The sequence below is a fragment of the Chiloscyllium plagiosum genome, unplaced genomic scaffold (genome assembly GCF_037043375.1).
Source record: "Chiloscyllium plagiosum isolate Xiang-an unplaced genomic scaffold, Cpla_swu_hap1 HiC_scaffold_3, whole genome shotgun sequence".
Taxonomy (NCBI): domain Eukaryota; kingdom Metazoa; phylum Chordata; class Chondrichthyes; order Orectolobiformes; family Hemiscylliidae; genus Chiloscyllium; species Chiloscyllium plagiosum.
The window spans coordinates 103,773,844-103,797,168 of NW_028270141.1; the positions used below are offsets into that span (position 1 = coordinate 103,773,844).

A 23,325-nucleotide genomic window follows, 5' to 3' on the forward strand; every position below is an offset into this window, starting at 1 on the left:
TTCTGTTTTGTCAATGCACAGGAAAAGAAAGCCTACTTGTCCATTAGTCTGCACAAATTCACCTATGATGAAACATACTGGGAGTGTAGTGCCTGTGTGAACAAGTGCTCTTAGCTTTGGATTGATGCAAAGTGTCATTTGGGTGTTGAAACCTCTGGTGACACCAAGGCATAGTTGACGACATTGCTTAGCAGAGCTTCCAACCTTATTGTCACATTGGGTTCTGACTCTGGATTCATGCAACATTTGGAAATATCTGACATTAGTAAGAGGCATGAGCATTTCACATTGCATTTTATGAAAGCTGGTGCAGCTTAGTCATAAATCCAACTGAATCCTCATGCTAGCCTGCAGTAAGAAGTAATTTACAAGCCAAATCTGTGAAGTGAACTGAAATGCTTATGTGATAATTGAACACTCTACTGAAGTAAAGCTTTGTTTATATGACAGACAGGAATTTAATGCCTCAATTAGACAGGTAGATTTACATTACAAAAACAGAAATTGCTGGAAAAGCTGAGCAGGTCTATGAAGTGAAATCAGGTCTGGTGACTCTTCCCAGTTCTGAGGAAGGGTCACTGGACCCAAAACGTTAACTCTGGCTTCTCTTGACAGATGCTGTCAGACCTGCTGAGCTTTTCCAGCAATTTCTGTGTTTGTTTCTGATTTACACAGCATGCATAGTTCTTTCAGTTTTTATTTAGGTTTAACACTACTGTTGATTCTGGAGACTGGGGTTTGTGATCATAACTACCTAATGTAGGCAGTTGACAATTTATAAGAACATTCTGACCATTTATTCAGAAACAGCAGTTTAGATATGGTACAACAGTTAATTAGAAAGGAAAGGGCATGTATGGCTCAAGACAGATGCGAATGCTTTACTGATCCTGAAGCTGTTCTCTAAAATGGAGGCTAGGACGCAATGCTATTCCATATCCCAAATGTCTTGCAGTCTTTTGTGGTAGCTTTTGGTGGTCTTTCTTAGCAGCAGTCCTTTTTTTTTCCTTCAGGTTGATGTCATGGAAGTTCTGGTCTTCCCCCAAAAGGATAGTGGCTTGGCTCCCTGGATCATCTCATTAACCAGCTCTCCCCTCTACCTCTGTTGATAGACCTTATTTTGGGGGCTATAATTAGATCAAGAACCAGAATGCGCAGTTTAAGGTGTTTTGCAACTAAGCAAATGTGAGATGAGGAAAAACTTATTGAGCTAGTGAGTAGTTAGACAATGGCCTGGAAGTATGGTGGAGGCAAATTCAATTGAAGCATTCAGGAGGGAATTGGATAATTATTCAAATAGAAACAAAATGCAGGATTACAGGGTTGAAGGAAGAGAGTGGTATGAAGTTAAAATGCTCAGGAAACCAATGCTGACATGATGGTTGAATGGCCTTTTTCTGCACCATTACAATTCTGTCATTCTCAGAAAACTTGGGGCACTTGTATTTTCTTCCTCTTTCTGACTGGATATCTGTTTGCACTATCTTGCCTCCTCAAGAGGAAGAGATGCTTGAGTAAAGTTGAAGCTCCTGATTACCCCTTGCCTTACCACTGATGCTGAGCACCAATGGCTAAAGCAATGGAGTGCATTTCCAGGAGTCACTGAATTCTCCAGGACCACGGTCTCCATGGCTGCCACTAATCCATCTACGGAGTCAACAAGATATACCCATGCTGGAGACAGCATGATAATAATAAAATTGGTTGATTCATTTAACTTTCAATCCAGTTTTGAGTGTCTCTAACAAACCTATCTGCTACTATTGAGTTCAAGACTTTTTAAATGCAAATTTCACAATCTCAAGTCATGTTCCCAGATTATTAGCCTGAGTCTTTGGATTACTAGACTAGTGATGATTCAAACTCTTAAAATTAATTTACATTTGGTATGCTAATTGAGAAGTTGATGACTTATCACACCTGAATTTTTAAATACAGAAGCATACCAATGAACAAGTTTTAACGACCGAGTGAGATTTGATAGTAATAATTGACATTGACTTTCACCTTTTCATCCAGTGAGAATGGATTTGAAGAGGGACTTGGTACTTTAGGTCTAGTGTCTGGAATGTTTGGAGCTTGTTGGTGTTTGGGGTATGTATCTGCATTTGTTTCTATATAGAAATATGTTTAATTTCTTAGGTTAGTATTTTAGTAGTTTTGGTATATCTAATGAGGTAGCCAGTACTTTTGTGTCTTAGTCTGTTTTAAATTCTTTAGCTCCATGTGCTCATATAATCAAGTGTAATATTTGAATTTTTGTAACCAGATGTGCTGGCCAATCAGGTCAAGAGGGAAATTACCAGCTTAATGTTTGGGGAAGCTGTAGAACTTAGATACTAGGAGGATCCATTCGATTAATGGCACAGAATATTGGAGCTGGGATAACTCCACCTCCAACTGCACTTCCCAATTTGTAATCCACTGTTTAAATATGTTTCTTTTAATTTGTGACAGCAAATGAGAAGGAACATGCTCCAGGAAGGGCCTGTTACATGAAGATGTCTTAATAAAATACATACACTAATTTATTAAACAAGTTCAGCCATATTATTGTATGCATTCTCATCTCATTTTTAAATAGCATTGGTGTCACCCTTTCCGACTCCTGTTAAAAAGTCCTAGCCCTTTATGCTTAGAGAATATCATGTTATGAAACAATACATTTCATTTTTTTGTGGTATTTAATAAATGTGGAAGTTTTATTTACTGCAGTGTTTTATTTTGTACCCAACGTCCTGACCCAAACTAGTGTTCTAAATAACACTGCCTCAAATTATACCAACTGTATATAATTAATTTCACAATTTCAACGAAGCAGCTGTTTGATACTTATGTATCTATTCACTCACATTGATCGAAGTGTGAAGAAGCAAGAATACAATGCCATTTAACAGTCTTGCCACACAACTATTGCCCAGTGCTGTTAACTAATCCAAACATTGCACCTCCAGGTTTGGAGATATAACTACTGCTGCTAGTACACATTACAAGCTTTGAATTAAGTTTTAACTTTAATTTTAGCTTCACGAGTTTAATATGGTCATCACAACTCTAAGCCGCTGGAGCTGACACATTGACCGACCAGAAGAGATGGTACTGCTAAAGATAATAAAGGCTGTAATCAGAAAATCATAAATTTTGCAATTGTACAAAATAATCTTTCAAAATCGAATTTTACCTTTTATTTTCTTTTAAATCAGGTCATTTGTAGGACCAACACTGGGTGGATATCTATATGAAAAATTGGGTTTTGAGTGGGCTGCATTCATACAAGGAAGCTTTCCACTCTTTTTTGTAAGTAAGCACAATGCGGGTGATGCATAGAATATTGAAAGTCGAAACTGCACAATTTTAAAAATAAAATTTGAAAACTAAGATCGCTTTAATAATCAACATCTGCAATTTTCTTTTCTTCTATCTTCAGGGTTCCTTGCTGGGTTTGTTCTTTATAGTGGAAATATTTCAAAAAAGGAGGTTTGTATTTGTATTTTCATCTTCTTAAATTGAAAAGAACGCTGCAGTGTAAGAGTGAATGAGGGAATGGTGACATTTTTTAAGAATAGGCAAGAATGATTACACAGGAATACGACAGAAATGAACCATTCAGTCTGTGCAAGTATTTATACTGTACTCAAGCCTTGGGCTATTTTTTTCTCAGTACCACTGTAACCATTTTTTCCTTCTCCCTCATCTGTTTATCTAGTTTTCCCTGTAAGCATCATTATTATTCTTTTCAACTACTCTTTGCTCTAACGGGTTCCACATCCCACTTTTGAGTAGGCAAGTAAGAACAGGATTCAGCCCATTGAGTTTGCCACCAACTTGAACATGGTTGATCATCTCCTCATTGCCATTTTTGCACAGAATCTCTATATGCCTTAATGTCATTTAGTTTCCAGACATCTATCGATTTCTGACTTGAACCTGCTCAATAACAGAGCTTCCACAGCCCCCTGGGGTAAAGAATTTACTTCTGAATTTCCAATGGGATTCTGATGGATGTTGTACTTTAATTTGAATGTGAGTAGTTCCAGCAACACTCAAGATAATTCCATTCAGGACAAAGCAACCCACTTGAATGATACTCCCTTCATGATCAATGCACAATGGAAGCAAAATGGACTATCTGCAAGATTCATTTGTAATCCACTAAGCCATCTCTAACTGCACTTTCCAAACTTGCATCCAACCAACTAAATGGACAAGGGACAATGTGCACATCAGGCACTGGAAAAGACACTAGATGAACAACCTTGTCGACCCTGCAAAGTCCTCCTCACTAACACCTGGGGGTTAGTGCCAAAATTGGGAGAATTAGTGCCAAAATGTCTCACAGACTGGTCAAGCAAGAGACCGACATTGTCATACTCACGGAATCATACCTTACAGAAAATGTCACAGATACCACCATCACCATCCCTGGATATGTTCAGTTCCACCAGCAAGACACACCCAGCTGAGGTGATGGCACAATGGTATACAGTCAGGAGGGGGTTGCTCTAGGAGTTCTCAATGTTGATTCCAGTCCCCATGAACACAGAACATAGAACATTACAGTGCAGTACAGGCCCTTTGGCCCTCGATGTTGCGCCGATCTGTCATATCAATCTGAAGCCCATCTAATCTACACTATTCCATGTACGTCCATATGCTTGTCCAATGACGACTTAAATGCACATAAAGTTGGCAAATCTACTACTGTTGCAGGCAAAGCATTCCATATCCTTACTATTCTCTGAGTAAAGAAACTACCTCTGATATCTGTCCTATATCGATCACCCCTCAATTTAAAGCTATGCCCCCTCGTGCTCGCCGTCACCATACTTGGAAAAAGGCTCTCCCTGTCCACACTATCTAACCCTCTGATTATCTTATATGTCTGTATTAAGTCACCTCTCAACCTTCTTCTCGCCAACGAAAACAGCCTCCAGTCCCTCAGCCTTTCCTCATAAGACCTTCCCTCTATACCAGGCAACATCCTAGTAAATCTCCTCTGCACCCTTTCCAAAGCTTCCACATCCTTATAATGCGGTGACCAGAGCTGTACACAATACTTCAAGTGCGGCCGCACCAGAATTTTGTACAGCTGTAGCATAACCTCATGGTTCCGGAACTTAATCCCTCTATTAATAAAAGCTAAAACACTGTATGCCTTCTTAACAACCCTGTCAACGTGGGTGGCAACTTTCAAGGATCTGTGTACCTCGGCACCGAGATCTCTCTGCACATCTACACTACCAAGAATCTTACCATTAGCCCAGTATTTTGCATTCCGGTTACTCTGACCAAAGTGAATCACCTCACACTTGTCCACATTAAACTCCATTTGCCACCTCTCAGCCCAGCTCTGCAGCTTATCTATGTCTCTCTGTAACCTATAACATCCTTCGTCACTATCCACAACTCCACCGACCTTAGTGTCGTCTGCAAATTTACTAACCCACCCTTCTACGCCCTCATCCAGGTCGTTTATAAAAATGACGAACTGCAGTGGACCCTTACGGTACACCACTAGTAACTAGATGAACATTTCCCATCAACCACCACCCTATCTTCTTTCAGCAAGCCAATTACTGATCCCAATTACAAGCCAAAAACTGCTATATCTCCCACAATCCCATTCCTCCGCATTTTGTACAATAGCCTACTGTGGTGAACCTTATCGAACGCCTTGCTGAAATCCATATACACCATATCAACCCGTTTACTCTCATCTACCTGTTTGGTCACCTTCTCAAAGAACTCAATAAGGTTTGTGAGGCAAGACCTACCCTTCACAAAACCATGCTGACTATCCCTAATCAAATTATTCTTTTCTAGATAATTATAAATCCTATCTCTTACAACCTTTTCCAACACTTTACCAACAACTGAAGTAAGGCTCACTGGTCTATAATTACCAAGGTTGTCTCTACTCCCCTTCTTGAACAGGGGAACCACATTTGCTATCCTCCAGTCTTCTGGCACTATTCCTGTAGACAATGACGATTTAAAGATCAATGCCAAAGGCTCGGCAATCTCCTCCCTGGCTTCCCAGATGATCCTAGAATAAATCCCATCTGGCCCAGGGGACTTATCTATTTTCACACTCTGCAGGATTTTTAATACCTCTTCCTTGTGAATCTCAATCCCACCTAGTCTAGTCGCATGTATCTCCGTATTCTCCTTGACAACATTGTCGTTTTCTACAGTGAATACTGTCGAAAAATATTCATTTAGTGCTTCCCCATCTCCTCTGACTCCACACACAGCTTCCCACTACTATCCTTGACTGGCCCTAATCTTACTCTCGTCATTCTTTTTATTCTTTAAATACCTATAGAAAGCCTTAGGGTTTACCCTGATCCTTATTCTCATGTCCCCTCCTGGCTCTTCTGAGCTCTCTCTTTAGGTCTTTCCTGGCTACCTTGTAACCCTCAAGTGCCCTAACTGAGCCTTCACATCTCATCCTAACATAAGCTGCCTTCTCTTGACTAGAGATTCCACTTCCTTCGTAAACCACGGCTCCGGCACTCTACAGTTTCCTCCCTGCCTGACAGGTACATGCGTATCTAGGACACTCAGGAGCTTTTCCTTGAATAAGCTCCACATTTCTAATGTGTTCATCCCCTGCAGTTTCCTTCCCCATCCTATGCTTCCTAAATCTTGCCTAATCGCATCATAATTGCCTTTCCCCCAGCTGTAACTCTTGCCCAGTGGTATACACCTATCCCTTTCTATCACTAAAGTAAACATAACAGAATTGTGATCACTATCACCAAAGTGCTCACCTACTTCCAAGTCTAACACCTGGCCGGGCTCATTACCCAGTACCAAATCTAATGTGGCTTTGCCCCATGTTGGCCTGTCTACATACTGTGTCAGGAAGCCCTCCTGCACACACTGGACAAAAACTAACCCGTCTATAGTACTCATACTATAGTGTTCCCAGTCAATATTTGGAAAGTTGAAGTCCCCCATGACAAATACCCTGTGTCTCTCTCACTCCTATTGAGAATCATCTTTGCTATCCTTTCCTCTACATCTCTGGAACTATTCGGAGGTCTATAGAAAACTCCCAACAGGGTGACCTCTCCTTTCCTGTTTCTAACCTCAGCCCATACTACCTCAGTTGACGAGTCCACAAACATCCTTTCTGCAACTGTAATACTGTCCTTGACCAACAATGCCACACCTCCCCCTTTTACCATCTTCTCTGTTCTTACTCAAGCATCTAAGTCCTGGAACCTGCAACAACCATTCCTGTCCCTGCTCTATCCATGTCTCCGAAATGGCCAGAACATCGAAGTCCCAGGTACCAACCCATGCTGCAAGTTCATCCACCTTATTCCGGATGCTCCTGGCGTTGAAATAGACACACTTCAAACCAACATCTTGCTTGCCGGTGTCATCTTGCGTCCCTGAAACTTGATTTCGGACCTCCCTACTCTCAACTTTTCTATACTCGAACTACAATTTTGGTTCCCATCCCCCTGCTGGATTAGTTTAAACCCACCCCAATAGTCTTAGCGAATTTCCCCCCCCAGGATATTGGTACCCCTCTGTTTCAGATGAAGACCATCCTGCTTGTAGAGGTCCCACCGACCCCAGAAAGAGCCCCAATTATCCAAGGATCCAAAACCCTCCCTCACTAGCACATGGCACGGGCAACAAACCAGAGACAACAACTCTGTTCGTCTTAGCTCTAAGCTTCCATCCTAGCTCCCTGAATTTCTGCCTTAATCCCTATCTCTCTTCCTACCTATGTCGTTGGTGCCTATGTGGACCATGACCTGGGGCTGCTCCCCCTCCTCCTTAAGGATCCCAAAAACACGATCAGAGACATCATGAACCCTGGCACCTTGGAGGCAACACACCAACCGTGAGTCTCTCGTCCCCACAAAACCTCCTATCTGTCCCCAATGGAGTCCCCAATGACTACTGCTCTGTTCCTCTTCCCCCTTCCCTTCTGAGCAGCAGGGACAGATTCTGCGCCAGAGCCCTGTGCCCCACTGTTTTCCCCTGGTAAGTTGTCCCCCCCCCAACAGTATCCAAAACGGTATACTTATTGTTGAGGGGAATGGCCAGAGGGGATCCCTGCACTGCCTGCCGGTTTCCTTTTCGTCCCCTGACTGTAACCCATCTGCCTTTTTCTTGTACCTGAGGAGTGACTACCTTCCTGTAACTCCTCTCAATAACCCCCTCTGCCTCCCGAATGATCCGAAGTTCATCCAGCTCTAGCTCCAGTTCCCTAACGCGGTTTTCGAGGAGCTGGAGTTGGGTGCACTTCTCGCAGATGTAGTCAGCAGGGATATAGTGGCAACCCTTACCTCCCACATTCTGCAGGAGGCACATGCAACTGCCCTCACCTCCATTCCCACTATTCTAAATTCCCAAAGAGACTGTTGAAAAATAAGGAATAAAAAATAAATTCGATACCTTACCAATCTGGCGCACAGAACCTTTTTTTTGGTTAAAGGAGGAGGATGGGTGGGAGACACTACCTGAGTAGTGTTTCGGGAAACGCAACCACACAAATATATGACTTCCCAGAAGTCCTTTGCTCCTCCCACTCACCTTTCAGCAAATGGAGGCCCTCTCCCGAGGTCAGTCCCTTTTAATGCGGGAAAACTCACCCTTCTCTGCAGCCCTCACTTCACCTCTCCTTGCCACTCTGGCAAAATGGAGCAAATGGAGGCTTGTGGCTTCAGGTTAAACAAGGGCAAGGAAAGCACCGAGGATGACAAGGACAAAAAGGACTCTGGGTGGGGGATTTGAATGTCCAGCACCAAGACTGGCTCAGCAGACGCACTACTGATTGAGCTGGTCAGGTTCTAAAGATCATACCTGCTAGACTGGGTCTGCTGCAGGTGATGAGGGAACCAACTAGAGGGGAAAACAAATTTGACTTCATCCTTACCAATCTGCTAGCTGTAAAAGCATCTGTCCATGATACTATTAGTAAGAGCGACCACCGCACTTTCCTTGTGGAGACGACATCCTACCTTCACATTGAGAATAACTTCCATGTGTTGTGTGGCACTATAACTGTGCTAAATGAGACAGACTTCCAACCGATCTAGTAGCTCAAGACTAGGCATCCGTGAGGTAATGTAGGCCATCAACAGTACCAGAATTGTCCTCCAGCACAATCTGTATTCTCATGCCCAGCATATCCCCACTCAACCATTACAATCAAGTCAGGCGATCAACCCTGGTTCAATGGAGAGAGCAGGAAGGTATGCCAGGAGCAGCACCAGGCATACCTGAAGATGAGGTGTCAACCTGGTAAAGCCACCAAACAGGACTACTTGCATGCCAATCAATACAAGCAGCAAGTGCTAGAGCTAAGTGATCCCACAGCCAACGGATCAGATCTAAGCTCTGAAGTCCTGCCACATCCAGTCATGAATGATAATGGACGATTAAACAATGCAGGAGGAGGCTCCACAAATATCCCCACCCTGAACAATGGAAGAGCCCAGCACAACAATGCAAAAGATGAGGTTGTAGCTTTTGTAGCAATCTTCAGCCAGAAGTGCCAAGTGAATGGTCCATCTCAGCCTCCACCACTGGTCCCCAGCATTATCAATACCAGCTTTTCAGCCAATTCAATTCATTCCACGTAATATCAAGAAATGGTCAGCAGCACTGGATACTACAAAAGCTATGGTCCTGACAACATTCAGGCAATAGTACTGCAAACTTGTGCTCCAGAACTTGCTGCTCCCCTAGCAACAGTTATACAGTTACAACACTGGCACATAACCGACAATGTGTAAAACTAGCCAAGTATGTCCTGTACATAAAAAGCAGGAAAAACCCAACCCGGCCAATTTCTGCCCCATCAGTCTACAGTCGATCATCAGTAAAGTGATGGAAGGTATCATTAACAGTGCTGTCAAGCAGCACCTGCTCAGCAATAACCTGCTCAGCAACACCTAGTTTGGGTTCCCTGTCAGTGCTGTCAGTCAGCTCCTGACCTCATTATGACCTTGTTGCAAACATGGACAAAAGAGCTGACAAGTTGCAAGTAACATTCGTGCTCTGCAAATGCCATCATGATGACCATCACCAATAAGAGACAATCTAACCACTGTCCCTTGACATTTAATGGTGTTACCATCACTGAATTCCCTACTATCAACATTCCGGGAGTTATCGTGGATCAAAAACTCAACAGGACTCACCACATTAATGCAGTGGCTACAAGAGCAGGTCAGAGGCTAGGAATACTGCAGCAAGTAACTCACCTTCTGACTCCCTGAAGCTTGTCCACAATCTACAAAGCACAAGCCAGGAGTGTGATGGAATACTCCCTACTTGCCTGGTTGAGTGCAGCCCCAACAACACTCAAGAAGCTTGACACCGTCCAGGACAAAGTAGCCCGTTGATTGACACTGCATCCACTCTCTCCATTACCAATGCTCAGTAGCAGCAGTGTGTACTATTTACAAGATGCACTGCAGAAATTTATCAACGATCCTCCATCAGCACCTTCTAAACTCATGATTTCTTCCATCTGGCAAGATAAGAGCAGCAGGTACTTGGGAACATCACCACCTGCAAGTTCCCCTCCAAGTCACTCATCATCCTGACTCATAAATATATCGCCTTTACTTCACTGTTGCTGGGTCAGAATCCTGGAATTCCCTCCCTAATGGCATTGTGGGTCAATCTACAGCACATGGACTGCAGCAACTCACCACTACTTTCTGAAGGGCAACGAGGGACGGGCAATACATGAGAGTCAGCCAGTGACCCAACATCCCGTAAAATGAATAAATAAAAGAAAGCGATATCCCTGTTCTTTCATCATTGCCTCAGTTAAAATCCTAGAATTCCCTACACGACAGCACTGTGGATGTACCTTCACCCTAGAAACTGCTTCATTTTAAGAAATCCACTCACCAACAGGATAACAAGGGATTTCAGCACTGGAAACAGTGTTATCTCCATTCTGTTGAATGAATAATAGAAAAAAAGTTTTCTTACATCGTTATACAACTGCTTTAACAACATATGAGAAAAATGTTAGCATTAAATTACATCAGTATTTCTGTGTTATTTTGGTTTGTACTTTAATGACTGCAAGAAATAGAATGGGAGTGCGGGTTGGTTAGTGGATGATTGATATATCTTTCAAATTAAATTAACCATTGAAAAGTTGATATTGCACTTGGTTTACTAGATTTCCATTATTAGAATATTTTTCAGAACATTGAATATCTGGATTAGAAAGTAAATCACCTGCATGTTCAAAAACATTTTTTTTAAATAGTATACTTTTTTTGACTATAAAAAGAAAATCTTTACATCCTCATCATCCTATTATATGAAAATTTGTCTTCAATTAAATAATGATGTACATTTTATCTTTACGTAGGTCACTCTCTGGGATTCACACTGATGAAGAGCAAGCACCACTGATATCAAATTAAATATGGACATTTAACGGGTTTGAATGGACTACAATTCTCTTGCAGACAATCTTTAGACATCCTCGTGCTTAAAACTGCCTTTACTAAATAACTTTGCGTGGGTTTAAATTTTTTAATACTAATTCTGAAATTTGCCTTTAATAGAGTAAAATGAATTTCATATTAGTCATCAATATAGTATATCAGAGTGATATGGTGGCTCTGTGGTTAGCACTGCTGCCTCACAGCACCAGGAACCTAAGTTCAATGCTACCCTGGTACAGCTGTCTGTGTGGAGTTTGCACATTCTCCCAGTGTCTGTTTTCTTCCATAGTCCAAAGATGTGCAGGCTAGCTGGATTGGTCAGGCTAAATTGCCTATAGTGTCTGGGAATGTTTAGGCTAGGTATGTTAGCCATGGGGAATGTAGGCTTACAAGGATGGGGTTGATTTGGGTGTGATATTCTTTGCGGGGATGGTGTGGTCTTGATGAGCCGAATTCCACACTGTAGGGATTCTGATCGTGATGTCAAGCAGTAATTTATTGTGGAATCATGATTTTTACGGAAATTACTTTGTATTCATTATCCTTTATGTCCATCAGTCTAATTTGATGCTCCTGATCACAATCTTCTTCTCACTAATAAAGTAATAAAACCACCAGCTTATTTTTAATTTTATTTTACACTCATTCCTGTACTTTTAATTGTTGAGCATGCTGCCAAAAAAATTGAAAGCAGGATATTATCCCAGCTTTGTCAGAATACTACAAAATCAACTACATACTGTTTCTCTTGCACATTGAGGAAAAAGCAAATCAACATAAGTTTATTGTGGTTTATTTTGCACAAAATGACATCTAACAAAGAATATTTTAACATTTAAAACAACCAAATTTGACAAGTTTAGACCTCTTTATCTAACGTGCCTTTGGAAAATTAATTAGAAAACATTTTATAGTTTCCAAGACCATAACTTGAAAATGACCCTGCTTAGAAAAGAAGGGTCTTCAGCTGTCAAAGCCAAGGATATCCTCGAGGGTTAGAAAGGAAAGTTGAATTAAATAGAAATACTGGAGATATACAGCAGCCCCATCACAATCCAAAAAGGGTGAGGTTGATATTTTTTCCAAATTGAATAAAACTCCCTGAATAGTATTGAACTAAACAAGGGTGTTGGAAAAGGCAGTAATCTTGTGTTTGAAGTTCATAAGAAATAATGGGCTGAATGGTATTTGTTTTCTGTTTGCTGTGGCAAACAGCAAAAATGCTTAAGTGTAAAACCAATTGTGATACTTGAATCTAATTACAAAAAGAGTAGAACTTTTGTAAGTTATCAAGAGGTATGTACAACAAAAGTAAAACTGTAAATACAGGCAATCTGAACTAAGTGTCAGAACTGCAGCAAATCTAACAGCTGCTGTATTAACTAATTTAACCTCTTGAAGCTTGTTACTGTCTTCTTCACTGTGCTTCATGTCATTTGCACACTTTAAAGTTATACCAAGGAGTTTCAAGCCCAGCTCATTAATACATGACAACAGAGAATAACAAAGGGATTCCTGTGTGACACCATTGCATACTATCCTCTAGACTGAAAAATAGCTTCATCTCTATTCTCAACAGACTGCCTTAGTACTAAGCTTTTTAACTCTCAGATTGTGAAAATGTGTTGCTGGAAAAGCGCAGCAGGTCAGGCAGCATCCAGGGAACAGGAGAATCGACGTTTCGGGCATAAGCCCTTCTTCAGGAATTTCTGAAGAAGGGCTTATGCCCGAAACGTCGATTCTCCTGTTCCCCGGATGCTGCCTGACCTGCTGTGCTTTTCCAGCAACATATTTTCAGCTCTGATCTCCAGCATCTGCAGACCTCACTTTCTCCTCAACTCTCAGATTGTGTAGTGTCACATACCAGGATAAGCAGAAATTTCTTCCAATTAAATATCGGGTCGACTAAAATCATTTAGTTCCTTACCACAAACTGTTATCTCCCATCAATTCCATGCCTCTCCCTGGTCACTGTGCAAGGCTGAATCAGACTGTTTATAACCACAGTCTTACTCTTGACCCTGAAATGATCTGCCAACCTTACATTCATACCATGGCTATAATCAAATTGGCCCTGAAATCCTTCAACCCCAGATTTTTTGGAGTCTGTGTATTTTACGACCTGTCTGAAAGAAAAGCCATGGACAGAATAACCTCACTAAAGGTGCAGCATCGTCACAAGTACCACCCGACTCCACCCTCGTCTCAGTTGATCTATTTTACAACCTTCCTTTATTATCTCTTGATTTGACTACAGAGGAACCTCAACGATCTGAAGGAGGGAGTATTTTGTTTGGGTAATCGAATGCCGGATAACATAGTTTAGCCGAGCATTGGGACATTGCAATCGTGCCAGATAATCTGATATTCGGATAATCGAATGCCGAATAATTGAGGTTCCTCTGTATACCTGGCCAGCAGCTAACATTTCTAGCCTGTTAACTCAAGATCATTCAAAATTCTGCTGCCTGTGTTTTTTTGCAACAAATGTTATTCAGTGCAATGCTCACTGGTTTGCATTAGCTTCGAATTAAGAAAGGTTTCGATTTTAAAATTCTCACATAAATAGAATCTTGAGAACATAGCACCTACTGTCTGTAGGTGCTGTCCGATCGCCTCAGTTTCTTCAACAGTTTTTGTGTTTATTTAAAATTTCTGCAGTACTTTGCTTTAATTTAAAAAATTTTTTTTCAAATTCCTCTAGAGCCTAACCCCTCCCTTTTCTTTAAACACTTCAGCCCTATTGTCAGTTCCAATTTTCTTTCTGCGCACTATAGCTTTTGACTTTGTCGAAACAAATCTATCTTTGACACGGGGCAAAGGCAAGTGAGTGAAGTTAATGTACAGTTCAGCCCTGATTCAATGAATGCAGAAAAAAACCTTTTATTTTCTGGTTAACTATGCTGCTCTTCTAATTACCTATTCGTTGTTTACTGATTGAGAGTTGTCTAACCAAATTAAGTTTTCTCCCAATTTACATTGTATTAAACAAAAGTTGCAAGATGGTTGCCATGATAGTCCTCACCAACACAAGTGATTAAAGTTAAGGTACAGATTATTGAATGGCAGAAACAAAATGAAGACATCTCTTCAAAAATTCAATGCCATCTAATCCAACCATTTTGGGATACAAATGAGTTTCTTGATTGGCCACTTTACAGTTACAAAGTGCTGGAAAAGCACAGAGACACATCATTCAGCCTATCTACTCCATGCTGGTGTTAGCCTTCTACTCTACCACCTACCCATCTTTTTTTCACTTAACTCTACCAACATGATTGTCTGTGGTCTCCTGGCTTCCTATGAAATGCATCTATACTATTTGCTTCCACCACTGTATATGGCAGCAAATTCCACATTTTCATCATTCTTTGGCTAAAGAAGCTTCTTCTGAATTCTGGGCATTGTTAACATGTTACTGAGATTGAAGTTACACATAGACCTGACTACATATATTGAACGACTTAGACTGGGTTATTAGATTTCTGACAACTATTTCATTGATGTGAGCTTTTTAAAAGTGAACCTAAATTTTCATGTTACCATAATCCAAATTACTGAATTGCTAATCCAGCAGTATAACCACAGTATGTCCACCACTGTAACCTATTCTTGGTCTGATATGCCACCTCCTCTACACTGTCTTACCTGCAATTAGTAGGTGAGCAAGGAGATTGGCAATCATTTACATATGTCAAGGCAGCTAAGTGTCAGGCAACCTTGATTCACAGTACAGAGTGGTGAGTAAATATTATAAAACTTGGTTACATGAACATGAACTTGTAGGTCATCTTCCCAACGTCATATATTGTCCTCCTCCAATGTCATGCATTCAGCTCTCAGACAGTACAGCTGAAGAGAATCCAGCCCATTGAACAATCAGGTGGAAGTGTCAACTTGGATGTGTACAGAAGGTACTTTTGGACTGTTAAAACAATGGAAAGGATTTGCTACCTCTGATTTTACACTGGTACTTGAGTTCAAAGCACCAGCCAATGTCTTTATGGGCCACCAAGATTCAATAGCATAGTATGGATGTGGGACTCTCGCATTGACTAAATGGGTAGGGCACCATCGAATAAGTCATGCTGTCAAGACAATCCAACAGTTTCCTGTGTTTCCTTTAGAACTAAATTTATTGGATTCAACTGTGCAACCTGATCTGGAAACATTTAAATTGTACATTCTGGAGGTTGTTAATGCAACATTACCACAAACACTCCATTTCAGCTTTGCTCCTTCTAAGAAATGGGATAAATTCAAACCATCTGAATGAAAAGCAGCAATATCACATATATACAATTTTCCAACCAGGGATCTCCTGGAAAACTAATTCATAGTTCAGTGCTATTACATACTTGCAGAGATTTTGCAGATTTCATCCAATATCAGTGCAAATTAAGGTGCAACTTAGTTCGCATTGTCCAAATAACAACCTTGCCAAGTGCACACAATGTTACATTGTAATATTTAAAAACTTTGAAACTCAAAAGAAGATTGAAGAGAATTCACTAATGATTTGTTGCTTTTTAACTTTGCAGGCTTTTAGGTTTTATATTAAATTGCAGGAGATTGTTCACTCTTACAATTATTAAATGAATACCAATTTTCATATTGTCCTTCAAAGCAAAATGACCAGCTCCTTTCCTGAGTAAGTATACGACTCTTGAGCTATTCTGAACAAAACCGCTGCAGACTTGCTGCTTCTTCTGGCTAAGATTAATAAAACAAGTTAGCTAATATTTTTCCATCACTTGCCTGCCATACAACTTTGAATTTATTACTGTTTTAGCAACTGTTCCTGCGTCCTCCATTAAACAAGAATAAGCCACTCAAGCTTGGTAAGTTTCCAATTCTTCCCCAATACAATTAAATGTGCCTGGGAAAAGTGAAAGCTAGTTATTCAAATTGTTATACTTCCATTCTGCGTGGTCAAATTGCAATGTTATTTTAAAAGTTTTGAATTTTAATTTGGTGCATTACTGATAATCTGGAATCATCCCCACAGCCGTGTCAGGATTTCACCAGTAGCAAATTTGGATCTACCAGATATCTGTCCTGTCGAGGCAGGAGTATTGCAGGAGAAGGACCTGAAACAATATCCTTCAGACTCAGAGGCAAGAAGTATGGCCTATGCCACGGAATTAAAAATTACATCTGAAGTAAATCAACAAAGTGACATACCACCTGTCAGGGTTGTCATCAGGGAGGAGAATGGAATCGGTGGCAATAAAAGCACAAAGCACATTTGTCCTTCTCAAGTGATTTTGCTTTGAAATGAACTATTCTTATGACTCAAGCAGTGCAGCACAAAGTTTGACTGAACTAGAACTTGATGTTTTAATACAAAAGCAAGTATACTTTAAAAGGGTTTTTATTAAAAAAATAAAGTTACAAAAGTGAAATCAAGATCTTATTAATTTAAACTGTGCAGGGGCAGAACCATGCCTTATAACTATGAATACTATTTTATATAATGCAGCTAGCCTGAGCAGTCTACAGTCCTACAAATGGATAGTTCTTTAGCATTAGAATAGACAATATACAAATCATTGAATGAACAAAAGGACAGTGAATATTCAAGATACTAAATAGACAGAATTTAAGACACTATTTGAATTAAGACAAACTTACAGCAATGTAGGGCTTAAAATGAGAAATGAATATCTGAAGTAAAAGGCAGCAAAGGCAAACCATTTACAATTTTGACCAAAAATTGGCAAAAAGCTGGAAAAACAGAGTCCTCCTGGTTATTGACCAGGGTAGCATGCTTTGCAGGTACCAAAGCAACAGATGTAATTAAGTCAGTCTATAAGATTTGCAGAACTCACTTCATCCATCCCATTTTAAAAATCTGGAATGGTAAAGTTTTCCCTCTTAAACCAGAGCCTGCAGCCAATTGCAGCAGCATCCTAATCCTCATCTCTGCACTACTAAAACTATCATTGTAAAACTGATTCTTCTCTATAAGCGTGATGAGGACTGTCAGGGCAGCCATTTCTCTATTTTCTTTCAATACAATGTAAATGGGGAGGAAACTTAATTTAGGATTTATTATCCACTACCAGCAAATACTTAGAAAGGTCAGCAACGCAACTAACCAGAAAGTGAAGAGGTTATTTGAACCTCAACTTCACTTGCCTTTGCTCCACATTGCTTGGTAGATACATCGTTAGACAAAGGGTTCAAAAGCTATGGAATGTAGGCGGAAAACTGGAACTGAGACCAGAGCCATGATAAGCCATGATCAAGCTGAATGGTGAAGCAGATTACGAAAGCCAAATGGCCTATTCCTGCTGGAATCCTGTAACCTTCTGTAACAAAAATCCCATTCTTCTGAATCTTAAAAAAAAGACTCACCTAGCATTCAAAGTCTTTCAAAAGGGCATAAGTACTTTTCATTCAAAAGGTTTACAGAAATCCAGAACACATTCAAGGCTATGGGCCTACTGCTGGAAAGTGGGACTGGTGCAGATTTAGTGCAGCTCTGGTGATGTACATTTGATGGGCTGAAGGGCTTCTTCTGTACGTATGATTCTATCTCCTTGAGGTACATGCTTCAAAAGGTCAAAACACAAATAGGAAAAAAATAATGAAATGCTGCTTCTACTTTTACCGATAGTGTTAGAAGAGGCACTATGCAAGTGAATTTCTCCCCAGATATTTGGTGCAGTCGACACTAAATCATGAGATTTATCAAGATGGTTGCATCAGCATTTGAATTTTCAGTATTCTGATTTCAACTGCAACGTATTGTTTGGCATTAGCCATTTCATATAATGTTGCACTGGCAATTGCAATGAACTTGCAGGCTTTTTCCATAAGTGAGAGCTCATTAAGCTATACCATCTCAAGATGTTGCAATCACTTTACCCTCAAGCACAACCTTTGACTATTTGTTTTTTTGTTAAAGTACCACCAATGGTGGCAGTTATTTTCTAGCGACTTGAAATTCTCCAGATATCCAACTCCTCAAATTCTCAATTTTAATACTTATTCTGGAAAAGTCATGTAACTACAAGCCTAAAATAAGTAGTAAGCTATTATTCTAACCATTACTAACACTGAACAAACCCATCCGACACCTTAAGAGGTCAGTCCTCAATCTAACAGTGCCAGACCTATCTATGAAGTTGGTTTTGAATTGGGAAATATCAGAAGCGTATGAGTTGAAAATATGAAGATATATATATATTAAGGAATTTTAGCACTGAAGCCAATCAAGACATCTAAACTTATTCTAACTGTGCTTGCAACAAACATTACACACTTTTTCTGGATGTACAAAAAGAAACATAGAAAAATTAAAAAGTAACCTTTACTTCTCACATTGCAACCTAGCAAAAATAAATTACAATAATTAGTCTTCACAGTTTGAAACATACTTAACATCTGTAAATTTCAAAAACTTGTATTTATAATATTAACAAATTTACAGCATTTCTATTTAACATTTCTATAAAATGTTACACAGGTGTGAATGCAAACAGCTTCAAAAAGTTTCAAACCTGTTTTGAAAGATATTCACAAAAATATAAACTGCATTATGTACAAATACATATTTTATACTTTACAGACTATTAATCTGACAGTGCATTTCAGTGAGCACATTGGGATACATAGTCAAATGATGGCAATATAGACGAATGTAGAGGGAACACTGCAAAGACAAAGAATATATTTTTAAAAACTTGAGATTTTCAATTCACTTTCACTGAACCTTCAATTGAAAAAAACATGGGATTTAAGATATATATTAATGAGCTTGCTACGAAGTTAACATTAGCTAGTCCGGTATAAAATGATAATTTTCAGGTTAAAGGTGACATAATTAGGTACAAAGGTCCTTCCTGTATGGTGTGTGCCATTCTGAGATATGTCTCCATAAATCAATGCTTCAGAGATGCAATCACAAGAAACATTTCTAAGTTTAACAGTAGGAAAAAGCACTGGATATGAAACGTGGGTTGTCAGCCATCTCTGTGGCTTAATATTTCTTCAAAACTTCTTGAATGCTTTTGGCAGGACAGAAATACAAAAGGACAGATGCACAATCTTTCAGTTGTTCATGTTTCCTGACTTCTTGAATAATTTCATCAAACGATGGAACCGTTCTGAAATCTGAAAAGAAAATAAATTCCACATACCAATTGCTTGGAACAGTTGTTTTATTATACTCCCGTGAAGTTCCTTGGGACATTTTAACACGTTAAAGGTGGTAGATAAATCCAAGTTGCTGTTGCTTGCCCTGTCAAACCCTCCATAATTCAGGTAATTTCTCTCGGATCATCCGTTAACTGCTTTTCTAGTAAACTGCTTTTCTAGTAACTAGACTGCGAACTTGCCCTGGGGGCTATAGGCTCTTTTACCATATTTATGGTTGTCTGATCTGATGGCTAAGAGGCAAGTTTAAAAGAAGTGAGTTAGAGGGGTAGGGAGGGTATCTCAGTTTGGGATCAGCACTGGTGGAAATATCAAAATTAAGGAAACTCAAGAAATCAGCTCTAGAGAAGCGCAGAGATCTCGGAGAGTTGAGAGGTCGGAAGCAGCTATAGGGATAGGGAATGGCAGATCCATGAATGGATTTCAAAACAAGAATTGAGATTTTCAAAATTAAGATGCGCTTGTCCAGCAATCTGTACAGGTCAGCAAGGAGAGGAATGCTAGTTGAATGATCCAAGTTAAGAAGCAGAAAACAGTTTTAGTTAACTTCAATTTTATGGAGAGTACAACATTGGAGACCAGCCACAAAAGCATTGGAATAATTTAGACCATAGGTTTAAAAAAAGACTTGAATGAGGGTTTTAGCAGCAAATCAGTTGAGACAGGTCTGAAGCTCTGTTAAAGGTGAAAAAAAGGTACTCTTAATGATGGTGCAAATAAGTGGCCAAAAAAGCACAGAAACAAGCTCTTTGGCCCACCATATCTATGCCAACCAACATACACCAAACTATACTAATTCCATTTATGTGCTTTTGGTCCTTAGCCTACTATGCCCTGGCATTTTAAGTGATTGACCATTTGCTTCCTAAATGTTGCCAGAGTAGCTCCTTCATCTTCCTCTCAGGCAATGCATTCCATAGTCCTACACACCTCTGGGTGAAAAGAAATTCCCCCAATCCTCTCTGAACCACTTGCTCCTCACTCAAAATTAACCCTCACATCTAAGACATGTCTACCATGGGGAAATCTACCCTGTTGATGCATATCAATTTTGTATAGCTGAATTAGATCTCCCTCAGCTTCCTCTGCTCCAGGGAAAACAAACCCAACCAATCCAGTCTCTCCTCATAACAGACTTTTCACCCAAGGCAACATCGTGATGAATCTCCTCTGCACCCTTTTCAGTGCAATCACATCCTTTTCAATGTGGTGACCAGATTGCGCCCAGTATTCCATCTGTGGCCTAACCAATGTTTTATGAAGTTGCTACAAGACTTCCTTGTCCCTATATTCTACAGCCCAGCTAATGAAGACAAGCATTCATTATGCCTCCTTCATCACAACTTGAAGGGTGCATGGACTTGGAGACCAAGGTCCCTTTGTTCCTCAGTACTCCCTCGAGACTTACATTGTATATATTCTTCCTGTATTAGGCGTTTCAAAATGAATCATCTCACTCATATCAGGATTAAATTAAAGCTCTGTCTGGTTTACCAGCTGATCAATATCAGGCTGTAGCCTGAGGCTATCCTCCCCATCATAAACATCAATTTTCATGTCACCTGCAAACTTAGGAATTGTACCTTCTACATTCACATCCAAGTCATTAATGTACACAACAAACAGTAAGAGTCCCAGCACCATCACAGGCTTCCAATCACAAAAACAACCCTCCATCATCACCCTTTGTCTCTTACTTGCAAACAAATTTTGGATCCAGTTTGCCAATTTGTCACTGCTCCCATCAGCTCTTACCTTTGGGCCAGCATTCTATGTGGGTCCTTGTCAAAGTTTTTACTGAAGTCGACGTAAACCACATCAACTACACTACTCTCTTCAAATACATTTAGTCACTTTTCAAAAAATTCAACTCAATCATATTGGATCTTCCTCTAACAAACCCATGCTGACTAACCCTAATCAATTCTGACATTTTCAAGTGCTGACTAATTCTGCCCCTTCCAATTTTTTCAAATAATTTCCCTATCACTGATGTCAGATTAATAGGTCTATAATTACCTGGCCTATCCATGCTGTCCTCTTGAATAAAAGCACCACATTGGCTATCTTCCAATCATCTGGCATCTCACCAGTAGCCAGTGAAGTATTACATATCTCCACCAGGGCCCCATCAAACTCTTTGCTTATCACCTACAATAGCCTGGAACACATTTCATCAGGCCCTGGGGATTTATGCACCTTTACACACACTAAAACATCTAATAGTTCCTTGTTATTATTAACATGCTCGAGATCCTAACCAATCCAATTGAAGTCTGCAGCTATAATGTCTTTCTCCTTTATGAATACAGATGAGAAATATTCATTTAAGACTTCACCTACTGTCACAGGACTGCAGTCAGAAAAACACCCTTCCACAACTACCCTCTGTGTTCTATGACCAACCCAATTTTGTACTGAAACTAACTTTAGTTGGGTTTAGGGTAGGTCCGTGGCATTTCGTAACAGTGATGGGAAATGGGAAAGAATTCACCTCAGATAGGAGGAACTGATATCAAAGAAATTACTTATTTGAACAACATATTTTGAGCAAGTTTATTCTACTGTGAGCGCCAACATAATACTAAATGAAGTAACAAGGAGTTGCTTCATTTTGTAGGTATCAAGTGTTTACCTGAACAGGGGACCGATGCAGTTTTCCAGCGATGTAACCAAAGGTCTCTTCATTTGCTCCCTTCTGTTGACAACCCATCAGTATCGCTCGATCATCCTCCCTGACAAGAAAAGGGATTAGAGAGCATAACCTAAAACAAGTGTAAAGAAACAAAGACAAAAAACGCAATTTGTCCGAACTAAATGATTCATTTACAACAATATACAGGCAGGCTGAAAATACTGGAACCTCTCAGCAGGTTAGGAGGTATCGATGAAGAGCAGACATTAATGGGTCAAATATTTGCTGTAACAGGATGACAACCATCCATCATGAGGTAACATGCCCTTTGTTTAAATTACAACATTTTGCACTGAAAACGTAGCTGAAAATGGGGAATGAGAGATACTGAGCAGCTAAGTATCTGATTAATCAGAGTTCATTGACACATGAATTCAATGGACAAATCAGGCACAGACAGCAAAGAAGGGGGAAACAGATGGGTTCAGAGGGAATGAGAGACAAGTACAAATGCAAAGAAACTTAAATTTTCAACTTGTAAAAATTTATTCTTCCAAACCTGAAAGAATGAGAGTCTATACTTTAATAGCTGACTTAAAGTATCAGGGTGGGGGCAACTGAGAATAATTATCACATCAAACAATGGCATCATTTAAAGAGCATTTAGATGAAAACAGGTGAGACTTAACATGAACAACACAGAATTGCAGAATTCAAGTCAAATAATGTGTATGATAAATACATTTGTAGCATGTTTTGTGCAAATTTAAAAAGCCAAACTTCCCACAGATTTAATTATCACAATTTAATTATCACAAAATTAAACTAATACCTTTAGGGCAGGAGGACAAGACATTTGCTAAGAGCTCCTTCTTTAAGCTAAGAAAGTAACAATTTATCAACTTAGGCAAACAGTGTTGTAAAGTTTTAAAATCAATTTTTCGTTTTCTCAAATTAGATTATGGTCGGATGGTGGATGAGACATGGAAATGCAGGGGTCGATAAAACTCAAATGAGATAACGGGAACCCAGAGAAAGTATATTCCTATTAGGGTGAAAGGAAAGGCTGGTAGGTATAAG

The 23,325-nt window shown here is 39.9% G+C and overlaps 2 protein-coding genes across 8 annotated transcripts in view; one reads left to right on the forward strand and one right to left on the reverse strand.

Annotated features, from left to right (window-relative positions):
* Positions 1–12,061, forward strand: part of slc18b1 (solute carrier family 18 member B1) — a 63,900-nt gene extending 51,839 nt beyond the window's left edge. For all 6 annotated transcript variants that reach the window (XM_043686654.2, XM_043686646.2, XM_087982244.1 and 3 more), the window contains 4 exons: positions 2,020–2,094; positions 3,204–3,297; positions 3,428–3,477; positions 11,369–12,061. In XM_043686654.2, coding sequence (XP_043542589.1) covers positions 2,020–2,094; positions 3,204–3,297; positions 3,428–3,477; positions 11,369–11,423 — 274 coding nt within the window. In that variant the 3' untranslated portion in view covers positions 11,424–12,061. The remainder of the gene's footprint in view (positions 1–2,019; positions 2,095–3,203; positions 3,298–3,427; positions 3,478–11,368) is intronic.
* Positions 12,062–16,805: 4,744 nt separating this feature from the next.
* The window catches only part of casp8ap2 (caspase 8 associated protein 2), a 47,355-nt gene continuing 40,835 nt past the window's right edge, over positions 16,806–23,325 (reverse strand). For both annotated transcript variants that reach the window (XM_087982246.1, XM_087982247.1), the window contains exons 9-10: positions 22,246–22,345; positions 16,806–19,568 (exon numbers count right to left, since the gene is read on the reverse strand). In XM_087982246.1, coding sequence (XP_087838372.1) covers positions 19,506–19,568; positions 22,246–22,345 — 163 coding nt within the window. In that variant the 3' untranslated portion in view covers positions 16,806–19,505. The remainder of the gene's footprint in view (positions 19,569–22,245; positions 22,346–23,325) is intronic.